A 20,371-nucleotide genomic window follows, 5' to 3' on the forward strand; every position below is an offset into this window, starting at 1 on the left:
GTTGAAAATTTTGAATTGGAATAGTTAATATATCTATGCCAAACTAAAGTTAAATACACTGCGCAAAACAATTAACGCACATTATGGAAATCTAAAATGAAGGTGTTCTCAATGATAATTATTTTTATCAGAATTATGCATGCATATGTTATCCACTTTCAACGTTGTTCTTCAATACAGATGTTTTTTCCCAGCAGGAATAAAAAAAGATGAGATTATCAGATTTTGAATGTATTGGCTCCATTCTGAAATCAGTTGTTCTCGATCAATTCTAGTGATCAATAGTTTTTCTTTCGTTTGATTTTCTACACTCGATCGCTATGCAACGCGAAACACGCAATTTGACCCAAGAGGAATGTGCCCAAGCGGTAGTTTTGCGAGAAGAAGGGTGGACATAGACAAGAATTGCAGAAAGGTTTGGGGTTTCCCATACAAGTGTGTCCAGAATGTTGCAGCGATTCAGGGAGACAGGTATGAATGTCCGAAGACCAGGACAGGGAGACCACGGGTAACAATTGCCATTCAAGAACGTTTCTTGAGAGTTTCTTCGTTGAGACAACGGTTTGCAACCGCTCGCCTCCTTCAAAATCAGCTTGAGCAAACTCATGGGGTGCAAATTAGCCCTCAGACAATAAGAAATCGCTTCAGAGAATATGATTTAAGGATTCGTGTCGCGGCAAGAGACCCAGCTCTTCCCCCAGCCCATCGAAGGGCGCGTTTGGATTTTGCGAGAGAGCATATCCATTGGGAAGAGGCTGATTGGGAAAGAGTTCTCTTCACATATGAGCCTAGATTCTGCCTCTACCATTGTGATCGACGTTTCCTTGTATATAGACGTCCACATGAAAGATATGCTCAGTGCAATTTCCTGAATACTACTGGTTTCGGGGGAGGATCGATTATGGTATGGGGTGGAATATCTTTGACTGCTCGCACAGACCTAGTGGTCGTTGATAATGGAGCTATGAATGCTTCTCTTCTTTCACATAAGATTCGGTGAAATCCTGAATTTTTCTTCCATTTAATGTGTCTTGTTTCGTTCAAAACCTTCCCGAGAGAACATAAAAAATAAGTTATAAAGTCAATGTAGAGTTAACTTTCATTAAAATTGAGATTTTCAGAATGTGCGTTCATTTTTTTGCGCAGTGTACATTGTGAAGTGCAGGTCCTATGAGAAAAGACTTTAAAAAATCAAACTTTAATAGTCCATATCCCGAAAACAAAATGATCCGAGAAATCTATCATTTTCGTTTGTACCTCCAATTTAGGAACACCCTGTATGAACAGCTAATCTTTTTTTTTCGAATGTCGTGATTCTGCCAACGATCCATCGAAGCATACAAAACAACGGCGTCCGTTACGCAAATGACGTAACACACATCTAAACAAATTGATTCGTTTTCACGATTTTTCATTCTTAAAATAAGACGTGCAGCGGAACAGGGCAACCGGCCAGGAGATTTTTTCACGCTAGCTGCATAATGGAGAGAGAAAGGACCTCGTCGCAGATTCCATATACTATTTCGACAAGTGGGCGTTGCGTAATTGGGAAAAGGCTCCTTTGAAAAAGTCGGGCGCCCTTTTCACGCCGCGGTATTTTCGATCCAATTGGCAGTCGATATCGAGTGCGTGTATTTTTTAACGTGTACAAGGAGCGGACGAAAATTAAATGGTCCGTTGCGAATGATGGGAATCTAGAGCTCGTCGCGAGAATAATATCTGTATATTTAGAGTTTCGAGCGGCCCATTTAGTCCAGCGATGTGTCGAAAGTTTTGTAACATCTAAACGATATTTTTAAGAGTGCTAGTTGTTTTTTCTGGTTCAAACATTTATCTCATTAGAAAGAAATAAAACTATTGGACCAAAATAATTTGCTTGACTTTCATTTGGTTTGTTGTATTTAAAATATTTCAGCTTCACATTATTTTACGGATCTTTATTCAACCCAAGCCCGGGCGCATGTTAGCATGCAGCCAAATGCTAGTAAATACATCACTAGAGCAGTAGACAACTCACAAAGTGTGTTCGCATATTGTGGATCAGTTTCGGTATTCTTTGTATTGAAGCCAAGGGATTTGAAATCAGACCTTCCTAATAACGGGTGTTTTTTTTTCGAGGTATATAACTTTAAGATGGCATTACTGTTCAAGATGGCATCGGATTTAACAGCTGTTAAGTGATTTATTCTCAGTTTGGTTTGGCAATTTATCATGAATAGACTCACGCCTGAAAAACGTTTGCAAATAGTGCAATTTTATTTCGAAAATAATGGTTCTGTGCGGAATACGTATCGCGCACTACGTCCATTTTATTTTGTTTAGCGATGAAGCGCACTTCTGGTTGAATGGCTCAGTCAACAAACAAAACTGCCGCATTTGGCGTGAAGCTAATCCTCAAGTGTATGTCGAAACACCGTTACATCCAGAAAAACTGACTGTTTGGTGCGCTTTATGGGCTGGTGGAATCATTAGTCCGTACTTCTTAAAAAACGATTATGGCCAGAACGTTACAGTTAATGGTGATCGGTGAAGGGTCATGATTACTAACTTTTTCATTCCTGAATTGAACAACCATGATGTCCAGGAGCTGTGGTTCCAACAAGACGGCGTAACATGTCACACAGCTCGTGCCACAATCGATTTATGACACGTTTGGTGATCGCCTAATTTCACGTTTTGGACCTGTGAATTGGCCTCCAAGATCTTGTGATTTAATACCGCTAGACTACTTTCTGTGGGGCTATGTAAAGTCATTGGTCTATGCGGATAAGCCACAAACCCTTGACCATTTGGAAAACAACATTCGCCGTGTTATTGCCGATATACGGCCACAAATGTTGGAAAAAGTCATCGAAAATTGGACGTCCAGATTGGACTACATCCGAGCCAGCCGTGGCCGTCATATGCCAGAAGTCATATTCCAAATGTAATGCCACAAGATTATCTTGCGGATAAATAAAATTCATGTCAATCGAATAATTCATCGTTGTTTTATTGCAATTTAAAGTACTATAGCTCTAAAAAAACACACTCTACATCGAAATAATTATAAGGAGTGAATGGAGTATGGTTTTAGAGAAAGAAGAATAAAAGTTTTTTTCAGATATTTGTACGTTAAAATTTCTTCAACGAATATGAAACTTGCATCTTGAATATATGGCCCATGTTTTCACTCGTCTGCAAGTCATCGTTAAACATGAGATTATTGCCTGGTGAACTTTTATGACTATATTCGTGAATTTTATGACAAAAAAACATGAAGATAAATTACCTTGGCCTCCAATTTATCGTTCTCGTGTTTGAGAAGTGTTCTCTCCTGTTCCATCTTATCATATTTGGCTCTGAGTGTCTCTAATTCCTCCTGAAACATAAATAACTATTATATATTTGTGTGAATAAATTCAAACAATTATTAGAAAAAAAATTATTGCCTATTCACTATAAATTTCAATAAATTGGACAATGAGTTTCTACCACCTATTTTTAGAATGACAAATATCTATTGAACTATTGAAGCCATAACTATTGAAAGTATTAACCATACAGAATTGATGAATTAATGATCATTCTGATATGGAGGTACCGTTTCATTATTTCGCCAAATATGGGAAGTATACCTAATTTGGGAAAATCACATATTTTATTCAAACAAATGAGGAAAGCAATGGCCTGAAGTAAAATACTTTTGAGCGCTCGTCACACATGCACTAATTGTACCCAGAACTGCATGTATGTAGTTATATAATATAACGGGTGTTTTTTTTCGAGGTGTATAACTTCAAATTGGCATTACTGTTCAAGATGGCGGCCGATTCAACAGCTGTCAAGTGATTTATTCTCAGTTTGGTTTGGCAATTCATCATGATTAGACTCACGACTGAACAACGCTTGCAATTTTATTTCGAAAATAATGGTTCTGTGCGGAATACGTATCGCGCACTACGTCCATTTTATTTTGTTTAGCGATAAAGCGCACTTCTGGTTGAATGGCTACGTCAACAAACAAAACTGCCGCATTTGGAGTGAAGCTTATCCTCAAGTGTATGTCGAAACACCGTTACATCCAGGAAAACTGACTGTTTGGTGCGCTTTATGGGCTGGTGGAATCATTGGTCCGTACTTCTTCAAAAACGATGATGGCCAGTACGTTACAGTCAATGGTGATCGGTATAGAGCCAAGATTACTAATGTTTCCATTCCTGAATTGAACAATCATGATGTCCAGGAGCTGTGGTTCCAACAAAACGGCGCAACATGTCACACAGCTCGTGCCACAATCGATTTATTGAAAGACATATTTGGTGACCGCCCAATTTCACGTTTTGGACCTGTGAATTGGCCTCCAAGATCTTGTGATTTAACACCGCTAGACTACTTTCTGTGGGGATATGTAAAGTCATTGGTCTATGCGGAGAAGCCACAAACCCTTGACCATTTGGAAGACAACATTCGCCGTGTTATTGCCGATATACGGCCACAAATGTTGGAAAAAGTCATCGAAAATTGGACGTCCAGATTGGACTACATCCGAGCCAGCCGTGGCGGTCATATGCCAGAAATCATATTTGAAATGTAATACCACAAGATTATCTTGCAGATAAATAAAATTCATGTCAATCGAATAATCCATCGTTGTTTTATTGCAATTTGAAGTTCTATAGCTCTAAAAAAAAACACCCTTTAGTTCCAACAGATTTCATAAATTCTATACAGACAAGGTGATTCCGGAGAAAATCATCAGATTTTAGGAGAAATTTAGACTGGTCCTTGGACGATAAAGCTTCACTTCCTAGTTGGAAATATTTTCACTGCTTTGGAGCGAAATCTGAATCTGAAACGGATAAAGAAGTTCTGGAAACGCAACGTCAGGGTATTTTCAACCTGCACAATAAATCAGAAATTATCACAATAACAACCCTGTATTTTGAAAAAAAAATTCGGGATTAATGAATTTATTCATTCATATTGTACTACAATCAGAATTTCATAAAAAAACTCATTTATCGGTAAAATCACCCTGTAGAGTCTCAATTGAGGCCACCAACTATACATTATTTCGAAACTATCTTGACTAGTGTAAACTATTCCTAAAATCAGACAGTCTCCTCCGGAATCACCCTGTATATGTATTCCGCAATGTAAATTCAAACGATTCGAAAGATTAATCGATGGCAAGATCAAACCATAATATATTTTTTCTGATAGAAAGGTATAATCACCCAAGAATGAGTAAACATCGAAAGCTGCATATTTTTTCAATGCCGATGGTTCGATCCAATAAAACGCTATCGATAATCTCTCATAACCCAAATCCGGAATTTAAATCGAAGATCCACTTTCTCGTGTGGGAGAAAATCATTAGAAATTGCCTGTCTCTGTTACATCTGATCAATTCGATAATTTCGATAATATGATTACCTAATAGGATACACAAAAAACCAATTCAATCTTAATTACTATAATAAGAACATACTTTTGAGAATACGTAATTGAATATTCTATATTATAATTGTCATAAATCCAAAGGCATCTTGACTATAAAATATCTAAAAACGAAAAACATAAACTTCTATCTCCGTCTATCTTTATATTTTGACAGCTGACCTACGTTGGTCAGGTTATTTTTGTACAGCGTATGCTAATTTTTGTGGTATTTCCCACGTTTTCACATATTAATGGATGATTTGAACCAGATTAAAATATGAATTATTCAACGGGCCTACTTCGCTTTCATAAAAATGATGGGCTCATCAATACTTTGTTCCACTACACAGTGTAATAATCCTGACAGAATCGATTTAGGGATACTGTTTCGGAATGGGATGAACTAGGAATTCACTATAAAAATTTGCTTTTATGAGACAAAGCACAGATTATTTCATAATTGAGTACTATTATTTTTTTTTGGGGAAGTATACATGAAATATGTTTCAAAAGTTTGCTGTCTCTTGGTTCAAAATTTGTCTGGGTATTCTCATGAAATTTGGTAGATGGAAAAAATTTTATTCCAATGTCCCCATTAGATGTGCTTGAATTTTTTTCGGTTCTAATAAACGATCATCTCAAAATTTTGTCTCAACTTTGAAATAGTCACTTCACATCAACGTCATCAACATACCAATTCATATTTTGTATGATACGAACCAAGCTTTACGCTCTTCAATTCGTCAATTCAATTATTTGAATCAATAACTTATTTTTTATGTTCTCTCGGGAAGGTTTTGAACGAAACAAGACACATTAAATGGAAGAGAAATTCAGGATTTTACCGAATCTTATGTGAAAGAAGAGAAATAAACAATTTTCAAAATACTGGAATGCTGATAAGTGATTTAATACTTGGTATTTCCACCCCTTGCGTTGATTACAGCTCGGCAACGACGGTTCATACTCAAAATGAGAGATCTTAAAATGTTCTGATCTAATCCTTCCCAGATTTCTCTGAGTTGGATTCCTAAGTCATTGAGAGTAGCTGGATGATTTTCTGAACTTCTCAGCCTTCTATTGAGGTTGCCCAAAACCTGCTCAATCGGATTGAGATCTGGACTTCTTGCTGGCCATTCCATTCGAGAGACTTCAACCTCTTCAAGGTACTCCTGAACGATGCGCGCACGATGGGGTCTGGCATTATCGTCAATAAAAATGAAATTTTCACCAATGTATGACACTACATGCTCTTCAAGAATGTTCCTCATATACCTATCAGCATTCATAGCTCCATTATCAACGACCACTAGGTCAGTGCGAGCAGTCAAAGATATTCCACCCCATACCATAATCGATCCTCCCCCGAAACCAGTAGTATTTAGGAAATTGCACTGAGCATATCTTTCATGTGGACGTCTGTATACAAGGGAACGTCGATCACAATGGTAGAGGCAGAATCTAGACTCATCTGTGAAGGATACTCTTTCCCAATCAGCCTCTTCCTAATGGATATGCTCTCTCACAAAATCCAAACGCGCCCTTCGATGGGCTGGGGTAAGAGCTGGGCCTCTCGCCGCGACACGAGGCCTTAAATCATATTCTCTGAGGCGATTTCTTATTGTCTGAGTGCTAATTTGCACCCCATGAGTTTGCTCAAGCTGATTTTGAAGGAGGCGAGCGGTTGCAAACCGTTGTCTCAATGAAGAAACTTTCAAGTAACGTTCTTGAATGGCAGTTGTTACCCGTGGTCTACCCTGTCCTGGTCTTCGGACATTCATACCTGTCTCCCTGAATCGCTGCAACATTCTGGACACACTTGTATGGGAAACTCCAAACCTTTCTGCAATTCTTGTGTATGTCCACCCTTCTTCTCGCAAAACTACCGCTTGGGCACATTCCTCTTGGGTCAAATTGCGTGTTTCGCGTTGCATAGCGATCGAGTGTAGAAAATCAAACGAAAGAAAAACTATTGATCACTAGAATTGATCGAGAACAACTGATTTCAGAATGGAGCCAATACATTCAAAATCTGATAATCTCATCTTTTTTTATTCCTGCTGGGAAAAAACATCTGTATTGAAGAAAAACGTTGAAAGTGGATAACATATGCATGCATAATTCTGATAAAAATAATTATCATTGAGAACACGTTCAGTTGTGGAATAAATTTGAGATTTTCATAATGTGCGTTAATTTTTTTGCGCAGTGTATAATGTATGAATAAGTTTGTGAGTTTATTTATATATAATATATAAATAAGTTTACGAGGTTATTTATATACATGTAATCTATAAATAAATTACTTGTATAGAGCAGATGAATAAAACTTTCATAAATTCTCAAAAGCAAGCAAAACCGCGAAGGAAATACAACCCATAGATAAACACCAGTATAATGCAGTTTGCGTTTTGCGCTCATAAAACAGAAACCGCAAAACAACAATTTCCTTCGTATTTTCCACGTAATATCCGATAAGAAGCGGACGCTCGAGGGGGTCGGCTAAACCGTAAAATTAACAATGGTGGTCGTATCTGGACGCCCCGAGGGACGCGGAACAAGAAAGTCCGGTTGTTTAACCCGTCGGCGCGGCGTTTTTGTTCGAAACTTTGTTCAGGAGAAGGAAACCGGACTGCTCGCGTACAGTTTTCGTACGGAAACGATACATCTGCAATTATTGAGTGAAAGTTTCAATCGTCTTTGTCCGGGTTGACTGAACAGAAGGAATTTGATTTATAGGTTCACGCCTAAATGATGTGATAGTCGAATCTTTCACGGCAATGAACTAGAGATAGAAGTTGGAGAGTTTTTTCCATTTATGATACGAAAACAACGTGTGTGGGATGGTATTTGCAAAATAATTTCATTACAATTACAGATAGGTACATTCATTCGAGGGAAAAAAACCAGAATAAACAAAAATGAGACAAAAACTGATGTGAAGTTAGAAACTTTTGGGCGCTTGTTCAAATTCAACATCGCATCAAGAATTTTACTGCGGTATGCTTGAATGAGTATTAATGGTTCGTGATATGCCAATAAGGGGGAACACCACAACAACATTACAACAACAATGTAATTTATCGCTGTTTTAGATCAATTTTATTGATTCTTGAGGAAACGAAAAGCATTTGTAAACAATGATTGTATGCTTGAAAGAATCTATATTCCTTTTTTAAAATATTATTATTATACGTATATCGGCAATAAATTAAGGATGGAAAGCATTCTTCATTCAAATTTGTCTATTTCGGATATAAAGGGTTTTTTTTTTAGAGCTATAGAACTCAAAATTGCAATAAAACAACGATGGATTATTCGATTGACATAAATTTTATTTATCCGCAACATAATCTTGTGGCATTACATTTTAAATATGATTTCTGGCATATGACCGCCACGGCTGGCTCGGATGTAGTCCAATCTGGATGTCCAATTTTCGATGACTTTTTCCAACATTTGTGGCCGCATATCGGCAACAACACGGCGAATGTTGTCTTCCAAATGGTCAAGGGTTTGTGGCTTATCCGCATAGACCAATGACTGTACATCGCCCCCGAGAAAGTAGTCTAGCGGTGTTAAATCACAAGATCTCGAAGGCCAATTTACAGGTTCAAAACGTGGAATTAGGCGGTCACAAAACGTGTCTTTCAATAAATCGATTGTGGCACGAGCTGTGTGACATGTTGCGCCGTTTTGTTGGAACCACAGCTTCTGGACATCATGGTTGTTTAATTCAGGAATGAAAAAGTTAGTAATCATGGCTCTATACCGATCACCATTGACTGTAACGTTCTGGCCCTCATCGTTTTTGAAGAAGTACGGACCAATGATTCCACCAGCCCATAAAGCGCACCAAACAGTCAGTTTTTCTGGATGTAACGGTGTCTCGATGAGGATTAGCTTCACTCCAAATGCGGCAGTTTTGTTTGTTGACGTAGCCATTCAACCAGAAGTGCACTTCATCGCTAAACAAAATAAAATGGACGTAGTGCGCGATACGTATTCCGCATAGAATCGTTATTTTCGAAATAAAATTGCACTATTTGCAAGCGTTGTTCAGGCGTGAGTCTATTCATGATGAATTGCCAAACCAAACTGAGACTAAATCACTTGATAGCTGTTGAATCGGTCGCCATCTTGAACAGTAATGCCAACTTAAACTTATATACCTCGAAAAAAAAAACACCCGTTATATGCGATGCGTTATAGTAAAACTTATTTCTAAATTTCATTTCCATTAGCTGGGATATTCAATCATTGAAAAAACAAAATTTAATATTGTTGTTACCATATAACCAGAATTTTGACCAAAAACTCAACCGCAATTTTTGGGCATAGAACCTTTACTGAAAATTCGTCTATAGCACATTTCCAACCCAATCTTTTGAGACCAGTTTCGACTAATTAATTTGATATAAAGAATTTTGAAATGTAATAATTCGATAGTAGTTATAATGTGTTATGAAATAAAAAAAACTTCTTATATTTCTCAAAAAGGATAAGTTGAAAATGGTGAAATGGAATAGTTTCTCGTATATTCTGCATTCCATTCTGAGTAATCAACATTCTGATGATATATATTCTTTTAAGATAGAGCAATACAAATTATCAAATTCAAACAACAAAGCATGTGTAGATGTAATTTCAGTATTAGCAAAAGAAATGTAAACGGGGCATCATACATTTCAACGTATGATACAAGAGAACAGATAAAAACCTCAGCAAAAACTCTGTCTCCCCGTATCGGTGTAGTGACTGGTTTGTGTGAATGTTTACAAAATAAGCTGACATAATTTATATTGGAGGGCTTCCTCTTAAACCAAAACAAAATTTTCTGATTGGAGAATTGGAAAGAAAAATAATCCAGAAGTCGCCACAAGTGGCAATAAAATTCGGCAACGGTTATGGAAGCGAATGCCGAGAAGCGTGATGAGTGCATGTGTTTTTTTTTTAACGTCAAAACTAGTAAGCAGCTCTATGAGGGGATTACGCTACATAAATAACAAGTTGAAATCGCATTGCTCCTTACGAGGCAAAGGGGTGTAACCGATGGAAGGTGGATCAATCGAATAATTCATAGAAAAAAACATTGAAAACTCGGACAAATGAAGGAATTTTAAATTTTTTGCTCTAAATCGAAGCACAACAAGAACAAGCAAGAAAAAATTCAAGGGATTACTTCTCTTCCGAACGTTATCGAAGAAACCCGTTTTATAAACCGCTTTTATCGTCAAATGTATATGCACAAAACTGAAGCGACACCGAATCGTGTATATAGGTACCGATTCTCTCCAACTTAGAGGGTCAACGATTTTTCATCGATCTCCGCGTACTTTCGAACTCGTTCCATATACAGGTGCAACTATGCGTGTGTTACTTCTCAACCACCTGTGTGTGCGCGCAGAAACGGCCCATGAAAGTTGCACCTTCGCTCTTCGAAAGAAAATTGATTTCCCTATTTGGCGTTGCCGTAACGGGTTCTGGAACCATTGAAACTTTTATGGCCCGCGGCTTCTGTGTTCGTAGAAAATTTGTCCCACATCAACTTCCAGTCGATATTATATCGGATTTATTACAGTTATTCATCATTGGTTATTGTTTTCTCGACCGATGGCGGATTTCAGGACGAATTCAAAATCGAATTGTTAGACTGAATCTCACGGTATTGATGAAATGGATATAAAAAATGGTGTCACTTTAGAGCATTGTGCATTTGTGAAAGTGAAAGAAGATTCACTTTTCAATATTGTATGGTATCGTACTTCCTAGAAGAACTTGAACTCCTCTATGGTTCCCCCCTTAAGGGGGCGACTCATATCTACATCACCACGGACAGCCAAACCACGCTGAGATTCCTGGAATCGTGTTGTCAGGGGTCTCTGCTGACTTGGGAGTGCCGTAACACCATAAAGCAACTGACCAGAGGAAATAAGGTGACTCTACTATGGGTACCAGGGCACTGTGGGGTTGAAGGAATTGAAAGAGCGGATGAACTTGCAAAAAGTGCATCAGAGTTGAACAGTAGGACAATCCACTGGACTAACACTCCTAGACTTGTTCAGGCAAAGAAATTCGTGAAGATTTCACCTACCTACGCCAAAAAACTCCTGAAGCTGTCGCGAGCAGAGCTTCGGGTGATGGTGGGACTGCTGACGGGGCACTGTCGGTACAAACATCATTTGTACCGTATGGAAAAGTCAGCAGACGAGATTTGCAGGCTCTGTGGATCGGAAGCAGAAACAGCCGAACACTTGATATGCAAGTGCCCGGAGCTGGCTGGCCTAAGAATCATTCACATTGGAAAGCCGGTCCTAGATACCAGAGAGCTAACGGCCAAGGCTTCTAAGGAGGTTGTCAATTTTATTACCGTCGTTGACGACCTCCCTGGGTTTCTATGAATGAGTAGGGTAGTGTACAAAAGATCTACATGGTCGCAGTTCCCGGAAGGCTTACCGAACCAAAACGACCCCAGTTCAAATAATAATAATAATGGTTCCCGAGTTATTGGCGAAAATGCAATTTTTTTGGGTGCTCACTTCCCGAACAGAACGCAACCCATATCTTGACGAAATTAGTCGAATTTTGATCCAGAAATGACCACAAACTGAGGTTTGTCTCACTGTTGATGAAATCCTGATCCTATATCCGTCATATTTCGGCCCGTTAACACAGTAACTCTTCAAAGGAGAAACCAATAAACTTGAAACTTTTCAGACGAGACTGAGATCTCCATTGTTCAGTTCAAAACGAAATGATAGATTTTTCATTGATTTGATCTCAATAGCTCAAAAACTAAAAAAGCTACGAAGAAAAAATTGCGAAATATTGAAACTTCAACACTCTGCAGTTCGGTAACGAAGAGCTTGCGGACACGTGTTTTTAAAAAAAAAGGAATATTTTGACCTGAAAAAAAAAAACGCCTCTGAGATCTCGTGCAACGATTTTGCACGCTTCATTCCATGTTACGCTACTGGAATTTTTGAAGACGCGGTAATTTGTCAATTAATCGTATCATATCGTGTACCATCGGTAGGAACGCAGATGCGCGGATCTAGGGAGAATCTTCTGAAAGATTTAATTTTCAATGATTATTGAGACTTCAGCAAGAATACGTACCTAAGATTTAGATTTCAGTCATTATTAATTTAATTTGATATTTGGAATCTGATTTATCGGCGAGAATTGTGTCGGGATTCTCGCACCTCCCGTGGGATTAGAACGAAGAAAACCTCCCGTGGGATTGGAACAAAAAAAACCTCCCGTGGAATTGGAACAACAGAAACCTTCCTTGAGATACAGAATTTGGGATAGTACGTATGTTAGACCACTTTAGTTCCTGAATTTGAAAGAATACCTGCGTAATACCTGGCATTATCACATCAACTTCGTTGGATGAGGATTGGAATACTATAGCTTCCTGATAAGAACTGTTGTTCAGAAGGCTGAAGATAATTTACAGAAGAGGTTCCATCCTAGTAGCAGAGTAACTCATTTAAAATCGTTTAAGTTAAGTTTCTATTTTATTATTTGTTTAGAGTGAAAAGGATCGATCATTGTATATTTTAATTTTATTAAATTTGTAAAAACCTGGGTAGGAGTTTAGTTGCCAAATAAGCCAAACCACCCCTAGAAATTAGTCTTAGAGTCTCATGGGCAATTGTAACGTAACACTCGATACTGAATTTTGAATCACCCTAAAAAAATTAATTAATTAATTCTAATGAGCTGTTATGAGTATCATATAAAGCATAAAAATTACTGAAAAAAACGTTTTACAATTTTTCAAATATTTGTAACACAAACCAAGATAAAGCAAAATATTTAAAACAGTAACAACTTGAGAACAAAGCGAAATATTTACGATCTGAATTTCTTGAATCTTATTATTTCGAAAAGAGAAATCTTCTTGAAGATTTTTAGTCTTATAGTTCTCGAAATGGTCTAGATGAGCATCGAGTTCGGGAAACCTGTACAGTAATCGGAATAAACGCTTGAAATTTCATGATAAGGTGAAGTTAACTTTCATGGATCATTATTCAAAAGTTGACTCGTCGATTTTATGCCTTCAAAAGATCAATATGGGACGACAAATGATTTCTGTGAAAAATGACAAAGAAATCCACCGAAGACGGGATTTTTTATTATGCGATTTTAGGATATATGCATTCCTAAACTCAATTTGCCTAGTGACTGATAGAATACTTCAAGAAATGGAGATTCAAAGTGAACACATCGAAAACAGCTGCAATCTACTTCGGAGGAACAACAGCAAAGAAAGAGATAGCAGGACACGTCAAAATAGAAAACCAGACGATAGAATGGAAAAAGGAAGCAAAATATCTGGGAGTAATACTGGATGAAAGAATGAATTTTAACAAACAGATAGAAGAAAACAGAAAAAAAAACAAGGTAATTGTACAGCAGGCTGAACCCATTGCTCAACCCTAAAAGTAAACTTTCTTTAGAAAACAAGCTGAAGATAATAAAAATAGTGCTAATACCACGCATTACGTATGCAGGAGTTACCTGATACAATACGAAGGACAATTATAATGATCAGTTGCTAAATTCAGTAATAAGAACAGCGGTGAAGAACTGAAAATTGAAACTATTGAAGAAATAGTCAATAAACAAAGAAAGAAGACAATAGAGACGCTGAAAGAGCACGAGAATAAGGAATTAAGAAAAATAATACAAATCAAAATGAGAAAGACAGATAAGAGGAAATACCTCTTTCGAAGAACTAAATAGAAGAAAAAAGTGACATGAAGTAGGGAGGAAAGCCTTCCGATCAGACAACAGCAGAAAATAGGGGAAATGAAATTAGAGGCGAAGGGAATGTAAATTCCGGACCTTAACAAAAAGAAGATCTGAGTTGAGTTTGCCTAGTGACCTGGTGACGTTTAATTGTGTTCCTCAAATGATTCCAAAAGCATATTATTGAAAATAATAACCGAAGGATAGAATGTATCGACGCGTTTGATAATAGGTACCGATAATTTTCGTATAACCTCCGTATACTGGTCATTATCAATTCCACCTTCGTTTTTCACCCAATTTCTAGCACTTTCATCTGGCATAAGCGTGCGCGTTTTTTTCAAGGCTCGCGAGCTACCTAATGACGCGAAAAAAATTATAAATAACATTTACAATCATATATATCGTTATTTAACACCTCATCGACAACACGGATTTGTGAAATCTGTAGATCATCTTGAAACGCGGACAGGTCGCCGCATACTTTTCCTATTGGAATCGACGTTATTGTAATCAGAATAAGATTAACCTCTTTCGCTTGAAAGATCGATGCAGCAATAGACGTGTATTGATTTTCAATTGGAAATGTCAAAGCTTTCAAGGGGTGAATTAAAACTAGATGAGGATGCAAGCGGTGGAATATTAAATGGTATGAAAAAAATGTTGCGCATTTTACACAAAGATAGATTATTTCCACATCATGAACTTGATTCCTTCTAATGAACACGTGATGAGTTATTCTATCGAGCTAATTCATTCATTCGAGTGAGAATTAGCAGTGAAATATCTCTAGGCTTATCGAAAAAACTGAAACAAACTGTTCATGAAAAAAATGAACAATATATATTGTAATGTCATATTGTAATCAGATAATATAGTTATTTTTTTAACTAGGCAGCAAAGTATTAGATGAACTGCCGTGGCTGATAGTTCATTCGTTCATTGATAGAAATTCAGCTAAGGTTGTCAATCTACTTTGCTGCCGAGTTGGACATATAATTTTATCTCCGATTGTTTATAATGATATATGTAGGATATGGTATTTTCAAATCATTACGATTCCCACAATCTCTTAATTTTTGCTGTAGTGATAAATTAAAACCAATTTAATACAAATCGCATTTGTTGGAATTGGAATGGTTGATGCTATGGGAATGTATAGGGTGTTTTTTTTTTCGAGGTATATAATTTTAAGTTGGCATTACTGTTCAAGATGGCGACCGATTTAACAGCTCTCAAGTGATTTATTATCAGTTTGGTTTGGCAATTGATCATGAATAGACTCACGTCTGAACAACACTTGCAAATAGTGCAATTTCATTTCGAAAATAATGGTTCTGTGCGGAATACGTATCGCGCACTACGTCCATTTTATTTTGTTTAGCGATGAAGCACACTTCTGGTTGAATGTCTATGTCAACAAACAAAACTGCCGCATTTGGAGTGAAGCTAATTCTCAAGTGTATGTCGAAACACCGTTACATCCAGAAAAACTAACTGTTTGGTGCGCTTTATGAGCTGGTGCAATCATTGGTCCGTACTTCTTCAAAAACGATGATGGCCAGAACGTTACAGTCAATGGTGATCGGTATAGAGCCATGATTACTAACTTTTTCATTCCTGAATTGAACAACCCTTATGTCCAGGAGCTGCGGTTCCAACAAGACGGCACAACATGTGACACAGCTCGTGCCACAATCGATTTATTGAAAGATACGTTTGGTGACCGCCTAATTTCACGTTTTGAACCTGTGAATTGGCCTCCAAGATCTCGTGATTTAACACCGCTAGACTACTTTCTGTGGGGCTATGTAAAGTCATTGGTCTATTCGGATAAGCCACAAACCCTTGACCATTTGGAAGATAACATTCGCCGTGTTATTGCCGATATACGGCCACAAATGTTGGAAAAAGTCATCGAAAATTGAACGTCCAGATTGGACTACATCCGAGTCAGCCGTGGCAGTCATTTGCCAGAAATCATATTTAAAATGTAATGCCACAAGATTATCTTGCGGATGAATAAAATTCATGTCAATCGTATGATCCATCGTTGTTTTATTGCAATTTAAAGTTCTATAGCTCAAAAAAAATAGCCTTTATTAAATGTTATTTATTCAAATTTCACAAATTCGATATAATTGTAGGTGTACGAATTGTGAAATTTCTCAGTGTGTGTAGGTATATGCAAACATCATCTTCGTAGTTTCTATTCCAGCATCCTGAATTGAATGAATTGACTATATATAAAAAATTGATATTGAGATCTTTACAACCGCAAGGGAGAAGGACATAACACACAAATAAAAAAAATTCCATTGGAATGAAGCTCGAGGTGCTAACTTTACTGAGCTATTGAATAAATTCGCAGAACTCAAGTTCATCCGAACAATTAAAATTAATCGCGCGTTCGAGCAACGTAATTCAATTTATTTAACTGTCCCCTTTTCGCCGCATATGAGGATCTCTAGAAAGTGAATTGTCACTTGTAGTTGTAAAATTGCAGTGGAAATCTCTATATGAATAATGGATTGTCACAAGTTTTCATTTTTCATATCTAGCGAGGTCAATTTATTACATTTTATTTTAGAAGAGAAATTTACACATCAAGTATATGAAGGACCTCTAACGACGCCATTATTCTCTTTGAATCCATAGTTGTAGTGAAAATAAGTGTGTCAATATACAGGGTGTTTCATGAATCATTTTTCATGGTTCCAGTAGGAATATAAGACAGTTTGGATAGTCTGAATCAGTTTAGAAAGTTGTCCTAATTCCTTTATCAGGTACTTTTGAAAGTTTCCATTGATTAATTAGATCACACATTCAATACATGCATGATTTATATGAAGCCCAAGAAATATCTGGAAGACATTACGAAATTCCAAAGTGGAAATAATAAAATACATTCAAACACCAACAATAAAAAGTAGACAATGGTATGAATATTTTGGTGTTATATGCAGACTATATAGTAGAAAAACTTTAGAGAAGTGGAACGAGAATTGCATAACAGAAACATTGCGAAATGGATACATTTAGAGATTCCCTAAGGAAACTGAAGACCAGAAAATCTCTGATGACGTACATACTGAATTTTGTAAGTACCTATTGTGGTGAATATATGATTGAGCACATACAAAAGTTTAATTCCCGGGTGTTAGGCACAAAGAAAATTCCAGAAGATTGGAAGAACAACTAAACTACTCCAATAGATAAAAGGGACACCAGACAACTATCGAGTAATTTTGCTGCTGAATACTGTTTTCAAGCTTTTAACAATCAGTAGTTTGTTATTGGAGTTAATACCAATATCGGAAGAACAACAGGAGATTCGCTGAGTCCATTGCTGTTTAATCTAATAATGGATAGCAAAATATAATCTTCGAGAGGAAAAACGGGATACCACAGTAGAAGCTACAACATAAAACATAACATCAGTTTATTTTCGTCCAGATTCCTGACAAGTTTTTTATTATAAAACATAACATTATTTGCTTTTCCGATGATTATCTCCTTTTGGCAGTTGAATGACCTGCAGAGGCTACTGCATCTATCAATATATCAGCAAAAAACATAAAGATATCTAGTACAAAACTAAATACATGGTGATGAGTATAGAATCTGTCAGTTAAAAACCTGAACTGAAAGGTACCGTCCGTCAACAGACAGTAAGCTTCAAATATCAATAAAATTAAGGTGAGACTTCACAAAGCAATGGTGCGCCCAATTATGACCTAGGCCATAGAAATCCTGAGGAAACAGAGAGAACCAAACAGAAGCTCAGCATGGTAGAAATGAAGACCTTGAGGAGAATTTCAGGGGTAACATTGAGAAATAGATCGATCAGAATATCAATAAGAGAAGAGTCTGGTATACAGGATGTTATATCAAGTGGAGTAGGCAAAGAAGGAGCGAATGTAGAGACCATATCGATAGGAAGGAGTCAGATAGAATTGCATACTTCTGCAAACATGAACGACCCAATGGAAGAAGAATAACAAGACGACCACCAGAAAGATGGAAACCAAGTTGGTCTTTCTCATCTACTGAATATAAACCTAGACTAGCAGGAAGAATTCCCTAACTGAAAGAGGAAGAAGAATAAATACATTTGAATGAATGAAGAACCTCCTACGTAACGCATGGGATGAAAGCTACAGATCAATGCTACATAAAATGTGAGTGCAAAGTATTGCTAAAAGCCTTGTTTGTTCATCACCATACATTTGTAGACGAAAAAAACTCTATGTTGAAAATGATATTGTCCTTCCATCTAGTCGCCGTATACACTCGAATGGGTGACCTGGCCACTTGATATTTTCATGATAGATTCAAAGTCCGAATATCTCGGTTAATGGAGCGTTAATGAGCTAAGCCGTTGTATATTTCCGGAGTTATACTAATATGAAAATTTGTCAATAACCTGAATTTGAAGTCAGTTGCAAAGTGAGTGAATCGAATCGACAGTTCTAGATCGATAAGTTGTCGTTTCATGAGATGATGGCTCATGTACAGCTCTATCCATCCAAATGAAATAATGAAATGGTACCTTTAAGTATGAAAACTTTTTGTCCGGAGAATGTAATATCTCGATCACGATCTGCGATCATAACCGTGAAAATACCATACTGCAAGATCCACAAATCGAATGAAATTTGACTCACCATTTTCATCTTAAGCTTCTCCTCCGTCCTATGGACGTTAAGTAGGGGCGTAACTCTGACCAAGAGTCTCCACCAAGGCCAATCTCGCACCAGCATGAACTTTCTGACGTTCCTCTGGATACATCTGACGGCCAGGTCCTGGAGTTTTCTCTGAGAGAGTCGTTTCCGAGCCAAATAGCCTCGACAGTGGGCCTGGAGCTTGACCACCAAACCTCCGAGGCACTCGTCCCTCTGAGATTCCAATTGCGAGAGAATCCCATTCCTGAGGAATACCTGAGAAGAATTCGAAACGTCAGCATATAACTTCTATTGAATATAAAAATGTTGAAAAGACCTTATTGAAAAGCTTGTTTTTTTGCATAGAGTGAGAACTAGTAAGCCAACAGATTTATCATTTTGGTAGACCTACATAGGGAGTAGGTCTAATCGGTAGATCCTGCGAAAATAGTTAGGTTATTCTAGTAAGCTAGCAGGTCTATATAGCGCCTAGAAAGTTGACTTTTGGTCTCGACATTTTGGAACTTAGGACAATCATGATATACAATTGACTAGGATAGCTTATTAGAGCTTCTTGGACCCATAGATATATCACTTGGGCATATTTAAAAAAAAAAATTAAACTATACAACAAATTGAGGAATGAAAATGCAGAAAAAATAGAATTTCGACAGATTTGGAATATTCCGGGCTTTGTAGCCTTGGTTTAGTTGATTTTGCACCTGACATTTTGCTTACTACATCAGTTAGCATCTTCAGAGGTTTCTAGGTCGTAGATTGCCACTCGATACTCGTCGAGTTATATTCTACCCACTAAAAATCTCTGAAGATGCTTACCACAGTAAGCGAAACGTCACATGAAAAACCGACAAAACTACGGCTAAAAATCCATGAATTTTCTTATTCTATAGAACAATTCGGCCGTAAAAGCCTTCAGCATTATAGAATCAAATTTACCTGATCAACTGAGGGCACTTTGATAACCAGATCGTCTTTAACCACATCCACAGGAAATACGTCATCGATCTCTATTTCCGTAGAAATATTTCCTGAATCGTCGGAGGAGCTGTCATCTGAACCATAGCTCAAACTACTATCCTTCTTTTTCACCAAATCCCTCTTTTCCACCCTACCCTTGGAACATTTCTCTTTCAGGATGAATTGCGCCACGTTGTCATTATTAGTGCCCACGTCGAAATTTCTCATGAAGTGCTTTTTCCTTTGCTGAACAAGGTTCTTCATGTTCACATCTGCGAACCTTGGTTCTACCGTGTGTTTCATAACACCAAAAATGTCGTTATCTTTATTTTGAATGACCAACTTCACCTCCGTATGCTTTTTCTCTTCATTTTCACTTCGCTGTTGATTTTCTTGTTCTGCCATCATTTTCTTTTTCTTTTTCGTCCTTGGTACTACCTTTGGAGGAGTGTCCAAGTCTATCTGATCATCTATAGCGAAGCAGCTGAATGTACTCATTTTTTTCTTGAAAGTATCGCAATTATTTGGTACCAATATTTGAGGCT

The 20,371-nt window shown here is 37.4% G+C and overlaps 1 protein-coding gene across 2 annotated transcripts in view; it reads right to left on the reverse strand.

Annotated features, from left to right (window-relative positions):
* The window catches only part of LOC123676239 (unconventional myosin-XVIIIa), a 136,371-nt gene that overhangs the window by 23,812 nt on the left and 92,188 nt on the right, over nucleotides 1-20,371 (reverse strand). For both annotated transcript variants that reach the window (XM_045612023.1, XM_045612024.1), the window contains 2 exons: nucleotides 18,852-19,124; nucleotides 3,272-3,361 (listed from right to left, as the gene is read on the reverse strand). In XM_045612023.1, coding sequence (XP_045467979.1) covers nucleotides 3,272-3,361; nucleotides 18,852-19,124 — 363 coding nt within the window. The remainder of the gene's footprint in view (nucleotides 1-3,271; nucleotides 3,362-18,851; nucleotides 19,125-20,371) is intronic.

The sequence above is a fragment of the Harmonia axyridis genome, chromosome 3 (assembly GCF_914767665.1).
Source record: "Harmonia axyridis chromosome 3, icHarAxyr1.1, whole genome shotgun sequence".
NCBI lineage: Eukaryota > Metazoa > Arthropoda > Insecta > Coleoptera > Coccinellidae > Harmonia > Harmonia axyridis.